The sequence below is a fragment of the Falco naumanni genome, chromosome 12 (genome assembly GCF_017639655.2).
Source record: "Falco naumanni isolate bFalNau1 chromosome 12, bFalNau1.pat, whole genome shotgun sequence".
Taxonomy (NCBI): domain Eukaryota; kingdom Metazoa; phylum Chordata; class Aves; order Falconiformes; family Falconidae; genus Falco; species Falco naumanni.
This window is the reverse complement of record NC_054065.1, coordinates 1661814-1673444: the sequence shown is the minus strand read 5'-3', so window position 1 is coordinate 1673444 and position 11631 is coordinate 1661814. Positions and strand designations below refer to the sequence as shown.

The 11631-nt window shown below is 50.3% G+C and overlaps 1 protein-coding gene across 1 annotated transcript in view; it reads left to right on the top strand.

Moving 5' to 3' along the window:
• The first annotated feature begins 1697 nt into the window (after positions 1-1697).
• BUB1 (BUB1 mitotic checkpoint serine/threonine kinase) overlaps positions 1698-11631 on the top strand; it is a 33837-nt gene continuing 23903 nt past the window's right edge. The window contains exons 1-10 of the mRNA XM_040611808.1: positions 1698-1759; positions 1934-2016; positions 4526-4640; positions 5268-5396; positions 5640-5756; positions 6878-6996; positions 7175-7276; positions 8447-8573; positions 9337-9538; positions 10191-10335. Of these exons, the coding sequence (XP_040467742.1) occupies positions 1739-1759; positions 1934-2016; positions 4526-4640; positions 5268-5396; positions 5640-5756; positions 6878-6996; positions 7175-7276; positions 8447-8573; positions 9337-9538; positions 10191-10335 (1160 nt within the window). The 5' untranslated portion in view covers positions 1698-1738. The remainder of the gene's footprint in view (positions 1760-1933; positions 2017-4525; positions 4641-5267; positions 5397-5639; positions 5757-6877; positions 6997-7174; positions 7277-8446; positions 8574-9336; positions 9539-10190; positions 10336-11631) is intronic.

Below are 11631 nucleotides of genomic sequence, written 5' to 3'. Positions count from 1 at the left end.
CCGCAGCCGTGGCGCATCACCCCTGGCTTCTGCTGGAAAACGCGCCGGAGCACACACCTCCCGCTCACTGGTAGTCCCCCCCGCCTCGACAGAATGGCACCTGTATGCAGGCACGGCCCCAACAGCTGTACGAGAACCCCATTCCTAACAGCCGGCCAGTCTCGAGATGTAAAACAAAAGATGCACCATGAAAAGGTACCAGCACTTCGCTGGTAAGGCAACTACAGCTCAGGCAGAATTGGGGCAGTTGGAACCATGTGGTCCAGTCAACAGCAGCACCCAACACTGCATTCCCTGGCCTTTGCACTGAAGGAACTTCCAAAGGTCTGAAACCTTGTTTCTACCAAAAAGCCACAGGACTGCTTATGGGGCTACAAATGTGCACTTTGCGATCTTAAGGGGTGCCAGGCAGGTTTGGTTTTTTTCCCTAAAACTGTTTGAACTTCTACAGTTCAGCAATATAGTTGAAAACCAGCAGCCTGCCCAGCGTGCAGTAAATCCTCCAGAGCAAAGCAAGAGCACATCCTGTCAGGCGCAAGGAAATACTCTTCCAGAACACGCTAGCAATGGGAGGGGAAGAAGGGACACACTACAGCTATCTCTGCAATTCCTTGTCCAAAGCACAAGAAGAAATTCAAAGTCCAAAGCACGAGCATCCTTCATGTAATTTGCTCATTTATTCTACCAATGCATGCAGCTATTTCACCACTTAATTGTCCCCAGTTCTTTTTTTCATGTGCAAACTTTCATACAGATCTGTCACTCGTTACAAGCACCTGCAGAGAAACAAACACATCCAGGAACATCGTGTCACGTTTTTTGCCAGTTTAATGTATCGGCAGCACTCCTTGGCCAGGGCAGAGCAGCGTATCTCTGTAGCAGACTTAAAGCAAGGCAACACAGACAACCTCGAGAAATACAGAAGTATGTTTGGTGTCATCGTTCCTGCATCCTCAGTATGTTGTTAAGTCTGCCACAGTTCAGGATCTTGTCATCTAAAGGACAGAAGAGAGTCCCCAGCATTCCACGGATGCCATCCTTTTCCAGCAGCGCTTCAACGCTGCTTTCACCACCCCTTTTCAAACCAGCTCCGACGGCAGTGTGGGGCAAAGCCAGTTCTGCTCACAGAGTGTCCACCCAGGTGGGGCTCCTGGAGGGGACAACCAGAGGATGGTGTTGACTTCCTAAACCTGGCGAGGCTGCTCGAGGAGACAACTGGAGGGTCGCGCTGACCTCCCAAACCTGGCGAGACTGCTAGAGGGGGCAACCGGAGGGTCACGCCGACTTCCTAGACCTGGTGATGCTGCTGGAGGAGACAACCGGATGGTCGCGCTGACTTCCCAAAGCTGGCAAGGCTGCTGGAGGGGAACAGCCGGAGGGTTGCACCGACCTCCCAAACCCGGTGAGGCAGCCGGAGGGGACAGCCGGAAGGCCGGGAGGGCAGAAGGCTCCCGGCAGCGCGGCTCCCCCGGGCTCAGGCCGCCTCCAGCTGCTGCTGGGCAGCGGCGAGGCGGCGCTGGAGGCGGCGCTGGCGCCAGCGGAGGAAGCGGCGGCGGGCCCGGCCCGCCTGCCAGCCCACCAGCACGCCGGCGGCGAAGGCGGCCAGCAGCGCCCAGCGCACGGCCCGCGGCCGCAGCGCCTCCAGCGCCATCCCGGCCGCTCGGCTCGCGCCGCCCCCGCTTCCGCCGGGGCGGGGCCGCTAAAGGCGGCGGGGCCGCGGGGCGCGTCTGCCCGCGCCATGGCGGAGGCGGCGTCGCAGGTAGCGGGGTGGCCCGGCGGGAGGGGGGGGGTCCGCGAAGCTGCGCCGTCCCTCGAGCCCTGGGCACGCTGCGGAGGCGAGAAGCGCTCCGAAGGGAGCCGCTTCGGGTTCTGCTCGGAGTTCGTTTCAAGCTCCAGCACCTACTGACCAGCTGCACTTCTCCCTTTTCCACAGGATCTCCTGCTGGCAGCAGCGTTTGTCTCTGATGCGCAGTACAACAGAAATATCCCTTTTAAAACCTCCCCAGAGGCAGTCAGGTAAGGAGTTCTGCGTGCCCGCAAACACCCGCGCCATCACCTTGGAGCAGGGCTCTGTGCTGGTCTCAAGCTGGGCGGGGGAGAACCCACTGCAACCGTGTCAAAAGAGCAACAGCCCAAAAAGGCGAAGGGCAAGGCGGGAGACCTCGGGTCCTCCAGCTGGATGCTGAGAATGTTGGGTGGGCAGGATGCAAAGAACTAGATTTAAACTGAAGTGCGTGTGTTAAATGGGGCTCGGTGCATCTGTGTGTTGAGGATGGGACAAGAAATAAAACCCTGGGTTTTGTTGGAGGGAAAGAAAAAAACTTTCAAGCTGCAGCGCTCTGTGGGGATGAAGAGTTTTGGAAGCTTGGTCAGCCCTCACCAAGCTTGGGAGGGCATGCTGGAGCGTGGCTGTGCTGGGTGTAAGAGGCAGGGTCTCGGTAGCAGGGGGCTGCACAGCTGGCCTGTGTGGGAGAACAGCCCTGTCCCAGGCCATCGCAGCTGTTACAGGTTGGCTTGGCAGCAGGTGACACCAGTCCAATGCAACACCAAAACTTCGGCTAATCAAAGGAATGTATGGCACCTCTGCTCAGGTGTGCTTCAGAAAGGGTGGTTGCTGCTAGCTAGGGGCAGCAGTAATTAAAAGGTTATGTTAATTGGCAATAAGTGCCCCGAGTCAAGAATGTTTTTACCTGCAGTGGTGACTCTCTTTGCTTTTAGTTGCTGGCAAGAGGCTGAGCAACTTCAGAGAAGTGACTTTTCCTTCAGGTTGGGGCTGCTTTAGGCAAACGCCTGCCACGTGTAAAACTTAAGAGAAAGTGGCTAGTGTAGAAAGGAAAGGTGATACAACAGGCTGCCAGCAAAGCGGTGGGTGAGCATTAATGGGTCCTGTAGCCCTCCCCACAAAACCCTTCCCTCTTACTTCTTGTGTCTTAGCTAATGAAGTTTCTTGGACATTTTGGAGATGCAAGTATAGTTAAGTATGTTTGTTATAAAGGATTTGAGCAGGTTCATGCCGTTGCATAGTTGTGGTGCCTGTCTGATTTGGAAAAAAACGGAGTGTGTGCATATAATCTTGGTGTGGTTTAACCCTAGCTGGCAACTAAGTACCACACAGCTCCTTGCTCACTCAGTGACACCTTGGTGGGATGGGGAGGAGAGTCAGAAAAAGGTAAAACCTGTGGGTTGAAATAAGAACAATTTAATAATTAAAATAACAACAACAATAGTAAGTGTAATGAAGAGGAGATGGAGAGAGAGGAGTAAAATACAAGGGAAAAAGAAAAAAAGCAGCAAGTGATGCACAATACAGTTGCTCACCCCACGCTGACTGATGCCCAGCCAGCCCCCAAGCAGCGACCGGCAGGCCCCAGCCAGACACACACACCCCCACACCCACCCCACCCCGGTTCATATGCTGAGCCTGACGTTCTGTGGTATGGGATAGCCCTTCGGCTCAGCTGTCCTGGTTACGCTCCCTCCCGGCTCCTTGTGCACCTCCTCGCTGGCCAAGCATGGGAAACTGAAAAGTCCTTGGTTTAGAGCAGGTGCTACTTAGCAACAACTGAAACATCACTGTGTTATCAACATTATTCTCCTACTAAATCCAAAACACAGCACTGTACCAGCTGCTAGGAAGAAAATTAACTCTCTCCCAGCCAAAACCAGGACACCTGCCCAAGTAGGCTTAGTATAACTAATAGAAATTATTAGCTTTTACATGGTTGTGTCTTGATGGTGTAATTAAGGGTATAATATCATGTCATCTGTGTAATTGCCTGCCCTGTAGTGTTTATGCAGGTGGTTAATTGGCAGCTGAGGTGACTCTTTGGCAATGTTGGCAGGGTTTTTTTATTGGCAGGGAAACTACATGCTCTATAGAGCTACTCTACATCTCCCTAAAGGAGCCACTGTTGTATGCCATAGTGTGAAACCTCCTGTGGGAGGCTGAGCTGGACATGTTCATGGTTTTTGCTAGCATTCACCAGAGGTTTTGCTGCTGTAGGAGTTAGTGCTGCTTGACCTGTGTATGAAAAAAAAAAAAAAAAAATTTGCTGTGCAAGTCCATACTTCTCTTTGGTGGCTCTTCTTATCTCTTTGCTTTTTAACCTGAAAGAAAAAAGGATGCTAGATAACTGATCAGACTTAATTTGTGTGTCCTGTGGATACCTGAGCTTAGCAGAAGTTTACACTCAAATTAAGGAACAAGGTAATTACAAAAAGGAAGCAGCTTTAGCAAATCTGCATGTTGCAGTCCTCAACTGAACTGGAGAACACCTGTGTTGTACCTTCCTGGATTTTTTTCCTCCCTGAAAGGGAGTATGGCATCCATTGGCTATGATGCTATAAGAAAGGGCCAGGAAACAAATTGCCAAATCCCTGGCTGGCAGAAATTGTGCTGCTGTTACCCTTCTTCCTCCATGACTCGTTGGGACAGTGTGCGCTGTTCTTCCAAGATGCGTTTGGTAAGCGCATGGGTATGTGCACTGAGGCCTTTATTTGTGGTGCCACTGCCTTCTTTCTACAGGCTTTATTATCTCTATAACCACTGGATTATGCGAACAGCCACCTACTTCTTCATCTTTCTCAACCTGTCCCTTGCGGTGTTTGAAGAACCTGCTGTGTATCCGCTCCCCTTCCTGGTAAGTTTTCAGCATAGGAGCAGCAATGCAGCCAGCATTGCATTGCTTGGTAGAGCAAGCAAGGGTTTCTTGCTTGAAACTAGTTGTCAGAGGTGTTGGGAGATAATTGAGGTTGATATTTCCGTTTATACCTTTGCTCTACTGAAATGGGGACAAAAAAGAGCATAGAAGTTACACAGGGACTATGGGAGCCATTGTGGCTGTCAGCAGTGGCTGATGTGACTGCAGAAAAAGTCACGTTGCTTTTCTGCACCTCAGAACAATTCCAGCCTTCTGTGTGACCTGAGCCCAGTCCTCATGTCTGAAGGCAGAAGTGGAGTGCTGCCCTTAGGACTGACTTCTCTGTAGCCTTTGTTCATTCAGCACTAGTGTGTTTGTGAGAGGTGCGCTAAGCAAATACAAATTTACAGGCTTTAACCTGCCTGTAGCAGGGAATTTCACAAAAGGAAGCCTGAAGCTATTGCTCAGTGCCAGATACATGAGCCCGTGAAACAGTCGACAGCAAAACCTGCTGGAAAAACTTTTATACTGACTCTGCCTGTATCCCAGCCTGAACATCCTCATCTGTGTGAAAAGGGCTAGCACCACTCTCAGTTGTCCTGACTTGGGCCCCTTCTCTCTCTGCAGGTCACTTCACTGGTCGAGGTGTTGTGCCTTCTGGTGTTCTTTGGCCGACTGGTACATTTTGCAAAAGTCACCCTTCGCAACGTCTTCTGGAAGGATACCAAGAACATCTGCATCATGGTTGCAATCCTGGTGAGTTAGGCCTAGGGGAGCCTCCAAGGTTGAAGTGGCCAATGCGGAGGTGGCGTTTTCCCCCTGTTGTTTTCCTGGTAACAAGCCTGATGTACAAGAGCCCTGGTCAAATCAACCAACAGTTGGACCTGTTCTCATGAACCTGTCACCTGTGCGTGTCTTCTATCAGATAACCCTATTGTCATCACCATCTAGACACATCTCTGACATTACTTCTGGGAATTTTCCTTCTTTCTTCTACAGTTATCCCTAACAGACTTGACCATATGTGGGGTTCTCAGGATATACAATGTGAGGAGCATTCGATGGTCAAGAATTGTGAGGCCCATCTTCCTGATCAACTTTGCAGAGAGTCGCCAGGTAAGGAAGAGACCTGGTGGGATGTACCCCTGGTGCAGGATCCTGTTTTTAAACAGCCTGCTGCTTTCTGAGATACAGGGAATTTAGTAGAAAGGTTTTTGTGCAGAAGTGGCAGAATTCAGGTTCCTGTGAGTGAAGGTTTCTTTCAGAGGTGACCCGAAGCAATAATTTGAGACAGAAAAAAGGGTGCGTTAACACTGGTGCTGCTTGGGTGTTGTGCAAAGCACTAAAGGGCTTCTGCCTGTACCTACGGGCTGGGTTATTGTTGTCCAAACCCCTGAGCATGCTTGGAACTAGAGGTTCTCACCAAACATGGTGCTGTGATTATTTAGGGAAGATCATGCTTAAAGCGTAAGACTGCAAGGAGAAGGAAGAATGTTTCTTGTAAGGTCAGCCTGTGTGCTGTGTTTAGTCCAGCCTGTATGGGAGGAGCAGCTTCTGTTTCCAAGCAGAGTCAGGTGCTGTCCTCAGGAGGTGTCAGCATGAGCAGTACTGCAGACAAGAAAACTGTTTCTCCCTAGGTCAGGGACCAGGTTGCTTATTTCTGGAAGTCTCAGAGGTGAACAACCACATGTGTTGTGCTGTTCACGGAAGGTGAACTTGCAGTCCAGATGGGTGATTTGGACTCTGATTCCTGTTGTCACAGGGAGATCTTTGCCCTGCTGCCCAAGACTGTTCTGGTCGTGACTTAGAAATGAATAAGCTGTTGTGGTATGGAGGCCTGGGGCAGGGAGCAGTTGAACTCTTGGGCTCAGAGTGTGTGTTTTGTGGCCTAAAGTGATGGGCTTCTGTCCCTGATCGGTCCCCTGCAGCAAGAGCATCTCAGCAGTGCGGCAGGGCCCTCTGTCCCTCGGCTAGCCGAGTTTGTGGTGGTGTGTGGATAGGGTCTGCCCTTGTTGCATCTCCTCTGGGGAATGAGGAGGAAAGGGCTGATACCCTTGCACGGGTTTTAGCAGAACGGAGCTGGCATGTCTGGGTCAGAATTTCTGCCCTGTGACAGAAGTGTACCTGTGGAACCACTTTGCTTGCCTGTCCCTGTGTAGGTGTGTGATCCAGGTGGGTCGATAAGGGGGAAAGACAAGTAGCACCTTGCCTCTAAACACTTCCTTTCTCCCTGGCAGATTCGGAGAGCCTTCCGCAGCATCCGCAACACACTGCCAGAGATCACCTACGTCTTCTTGCTCTTCATGTTTAGCCTTCTCATGTTCTCCCTCATGGCCTTGAAGCTGTTTGGTGAGAGGTGTGAATATTTCTTTTGCTCAGAGCTGGATGGGAAGAATGTGTGTGATACTTTCGGGCAGGAGAGAATCTGGCAACTCCAAATGATTACTAGTGAATACAAGCACTGCTGATATGTGTAGTTCCTGTGGTGCGATGTGATCTCTGTGCTTAACTTTGGACTGTCCTTTTCCTTCTAGGAATCTCCAGACAGCAGAAGGTATGCCGTATTTCAAAAACTACCTAGAAATTGTGTTTGACCTCTATGTGCTGGTGACGGCAGCAAATAGCCCGGATGTCATGTAAGTATGCTGAGCTTGCAGTCTTTCTGTTGTGAATGCTGGTGCCCTGCTCCTAGTGGCAGGATCTCTGGTTAGAACAGTCCTGTGTCTTGCACAACAAGGTATTTCAGAGTGGCAACAGGGCTCTTACTTTGTCCAGCCTGCGAGGGTTTCGTGAATTCTCAGCTATCTGTTGTATAAATGGCTCTGAACCAGGATCTGAGGTTAGGAAGACTTCTAGAAAATCTGTATTAAAAATCCTGCTTTCCAAGTGACCCAGTTTCCAATGAAGGCTTACACTATAGCAGGGGTCCTCAAACTTTTTAACCAGGGGGCCGGCGCGCGGATGAAGTGGCAGGCAGCCATCTGTGGCTGCTTGGTTTCCCCCCCCCAGCCTGCGGCGGAGGAGGGCGGGGGGTTCTGTAAATACCAGGGGGCGGATTGAGGACCCTGGGGGGCCGTATCCAGCCCGCGGGCCATAGTTTGAGGACCCCTGCACTAGAGGGACAAACACACACGCTTTTGGATTAAAAGCCTTTCCTGGGAAGGAGGGGTGTGATTTAATCATCAGATGTCTTTTTCTTTCATAATTGCAGGGCTCTCTAGGCAGACTTTTTAAAATTTTCACAGCTGCGTTAAGCTTATGTGAGAGTTGGGTTTCACATCCTTATTTGTTCTGAGTTCCCATTTCGGCTTTTATTGTCAAGGTGCCATCAAAGAGGAAGGGCAGGCCAGGAATGGCACACCTGTACTGGAAATGTGCTGAACAGAACTGGAATGTTACAGGGGCCCTGGGCATTTAGACTGAGAAATGCCTCTAGTCTTCCTAGATTAAGTAGAAGAGGAGATCTGAGCACAGTGAGGGTCTGGAAAGCCAGTAACCAGCTTCTGACTAAGGCATCACCTCAAGACTTTGCATTTAAATTTAGCCATGCTGACAGAAGCTTCATGTCTGTGCTTTCTCTTCTGTATCCCTTCAGTCAGGGCCTGATAAACAGGATGAAAACCTAGTGGGGAAAAAACTGTTTTCCAAAGGAACTAATCCAGGTTTTAGCTTGGCTGTTATCTAGGAAGTTTGATCTGCCTCTTGAAAACAGTACTTGGAAATCCATCTGGAAGATTGTTTTCTTATGGCTTCTTTTATTTTCCTGCTGGTCTGCCTAACATGTAGCAATCTCTCTGCTTCTTTAGGATGCCAGCATTTGACTTCAGCTCGTGGTACGCCCTGTTCTTCATTGCCTTTGTCATTGTCAACACTTACATCTTCATGTCTCTCTTCCTGGCTGTTGTGTACAATAACTACAAAAAACACCTCAAGGTAATGTTTGGAGGGGGTTGCAATTGGTGGCTGCCTGCTGTTCTGTATAACCTTGTGAGGAAATACCTGTTTTCAGTTGGCTCTAAGTGCACGGCACGCTTTTTATGCCACTGCGTGTGCCCTTAAAGCAAAGGGAACTTAAAGGGAGGCCAAATTAAATAGTTACTCTTTGCTGCTTCTGCTCAAACTGAGTAGGTGTGGTTTGGTACTTGTGATCAAAAGGTGAGAGCTGGGAATTCCTGAGTGCTCCCATGAGGGAACTGGCTCTTTCTCAGTAAGCAGGCTGCTAGGTCTTCCCAGAAGCTGGTCTCCTAAGGGTATAAGGTTCTTCAGCCTGCTTGTAATCATGTGCAGAAGCGGATCTCCACCCCTGTTCTCAGCAGTATTCACTTACGGATGGGAAGCATGTGTGGGCACATCCTCTTTGCTTCTGTGACCTGTGGACATGCAGATCCTGTGATCTTTACATCTCCTTCCTGTTAGGGACTATCCTTTGTCTTTTCTTCCGGTTTTTCAATGCATCTCCCAGCAGCAAGCAATCTGTTGATACTTCCAGCGTGCTGTGCAAGAGAGCCCATGGCTGCCTGTTAAATAGCATTTCTCATCACCCCCGCTGACTGTGCTGTACTCATTGTGTCTAATACCACTCCAGCTGTGTTCCTCTGAGTCTCTTCTTGCATCTCTGTGCCATGAAAATAAGATATTTAAAAGCAAAAAGGGGAAAGGGTGACTGCCACTGCCTGAATCACAATAATCTCTCTAGAATGAGATCCGCAAGCTTGCTTACATGAAGCACCGCAAGATGATAGAGGCCTTCAACCTCCTGAAGGAAGAGGAGGGAGCACAGTTTGTGGTTAGAGAAGCCCGGTGGAAACAGCTTGTCAAACTGGTGGCTCCTGATACCAGCAACTCCCACCGAGAGCTGCTGCTACGCATTTCGGATGATGAGCAGAAGGGTTTCATAGGTGAGCAGTGGGTCAAGGGACTGGGGAGAGCCTGTGGTCAGGAGCCTGCTGCTTCAAGGGTTTTGGCACTGGGACTGGTCATTTGTAATGGACCCAGAGGGACTCTAGGCCCCTCTTCCTGCTTCCCTCTGGACTGCTTAAGTCCTGAAAGGTGTTCTTTCTGCCTGTGCTGTAGCCCACGTCATGTACACTGTGGGTGGCTCTTCAAAGCCATTTGAGATCAGGCCAAGCTCACCATGGCAAACAGGACCTCCTGTTGTCAGCACAGGGCAAGGAAAGCCTCCCTTGTTACCAGATTCTGCCAAGCAATGTGGCTTCCCACACAGTCCTCTAGAGCCTCTTGCCCTGCTCCTGCTGGAGACGGGATATCAGGAGAGATGGGTCAGTCATGCTAGTTTATGCCCATCCTGATTGTTAAAGGTTTGTGTTGGTTGTTGGCCTGTGGCTTGAGCCAGTCCCCCCAGGAATGGGGCACAGGAGCTGTTTGAGTACAGAGTGCAGCCTGTTCTGTGGGCACGTGCATTGCCTGCTGCCGTAAACAGATACTGAGTCCAGGTTGCTGCAATTCATGTGCATATGGGTTTGCGTTTGCCAGATGGTGTCTTTTTTTTAATGACAGCAGACTGATGTGTAGTGCTCTCCTCTGCTACAGACAAGAAGTCCTTTGTACAACTGGCAGATCTCCTCAACATCCAGGTGATTACTCTGAAAATACGCAGCCATCCGCTGGGGCGGTGGATGCCTCGTGTATACAAGTCAGCAGCAAGTCGGTTCCTGCGCAGCATGGTTAGGCACAGGTAAGCCTCTGCTGGTGGAGGAAGCAGCTCTTAACATTCAAAGGGCTGCAGAGCAGTGGTGGTGCAAGCAAAAGCTTATCTGGGTGTCCTGCTGGAAAGCACAAAGTGCGTTTAGGCAAACATCAGGCATTCCGTTTTCAAGTGTTCTGTGGACCAGCTCTGATCTTAGGTGACCTTAAGTGTTGTGGAGAAGCTAGACTTGGCTGTTGGTAAGTCCAGACCTATTCCAGTCCCACTTACTCAGATTCTTCACGTGCCTTGAAGGACCAGACTAAATGCTTCACTTTAAGGTGATCTTACCTCGGCAGTCTCTGCAGCAAAGCTGCATCGTGCTGCTTCATCAGCTCTTACCGAGATGGTACTGTGAGCTAGAGCTAGAGATCTGAGTCTTCCCAAAATTGCAGAACTACTGAGGTTGGAAGGACCATCTAGAAACGGTCTAGTGTAACCCCCTGCTCAAAGCAAGGTCAGCTAGAGTAGGGTGCTCGGGGCTATGTCTAGTTGGGTTTTGAGTGTCTCAAAGGATGGAGATTCCGTAACCCCCATATAACCTGTTCCAGTGTTTGACCATCCTCTTGTTTTAAAACAAACAAACAAAAAAACCTTTTTTGTTTAAATGGAAAATCCTGTATTTCAACTTGTGCCCCTTGCCTCTTGTGCTTTCACTGGATACCACTGAGAAGAGTCTGGCTCCATCTTCTCTCCACCTTCCCATCAGGTATTTATGCATATTGAGCTGCCCCTTCTCCCCTTCAGGCTGAGCAATCCCAACCCTCTCAACACGTTAGATGTCAGACTATCCTATCCCCTAATTGTTTTTGTGACCCTTTGCACTCACTTCTAGTATTTTCATGTCTCTTGTACTGGGGAGCCCAGTTCTCAACACAACACTCCAAATGCAGCCTCAGCAGTACTGACTAGATGGCGGGGGGGATGACTTCCCTGGACCTGTTAACGGCACTTTCTAATGTAGCCCCAGGATGCTCTGGGCCGCCTTTGCCACCAGCACTCGTTACTGGCACGTGTTTAATCTGACAACCGAGACCTGCTCAGACCCCCTGCAGTGCTGCTTTTCAGATGATTGACCTCCCAGCCTGCACTGGTGCCTGAGGTTATTCCTCCCCAGGAGCAGGACCTTGCGTTTTGCTTTGAACATGGTGGGATTCCTCTCTGCCCACTTTCCCAGCATGTCTAGGTCCCTCTGACTCCAGCGCACCCAGTGGGTGTACCAGCCACGCCTCCCAATTTTGTATAGTCTTCTGGTTTACCCACCCAGCCTTTCTGCTTGGGAAATGC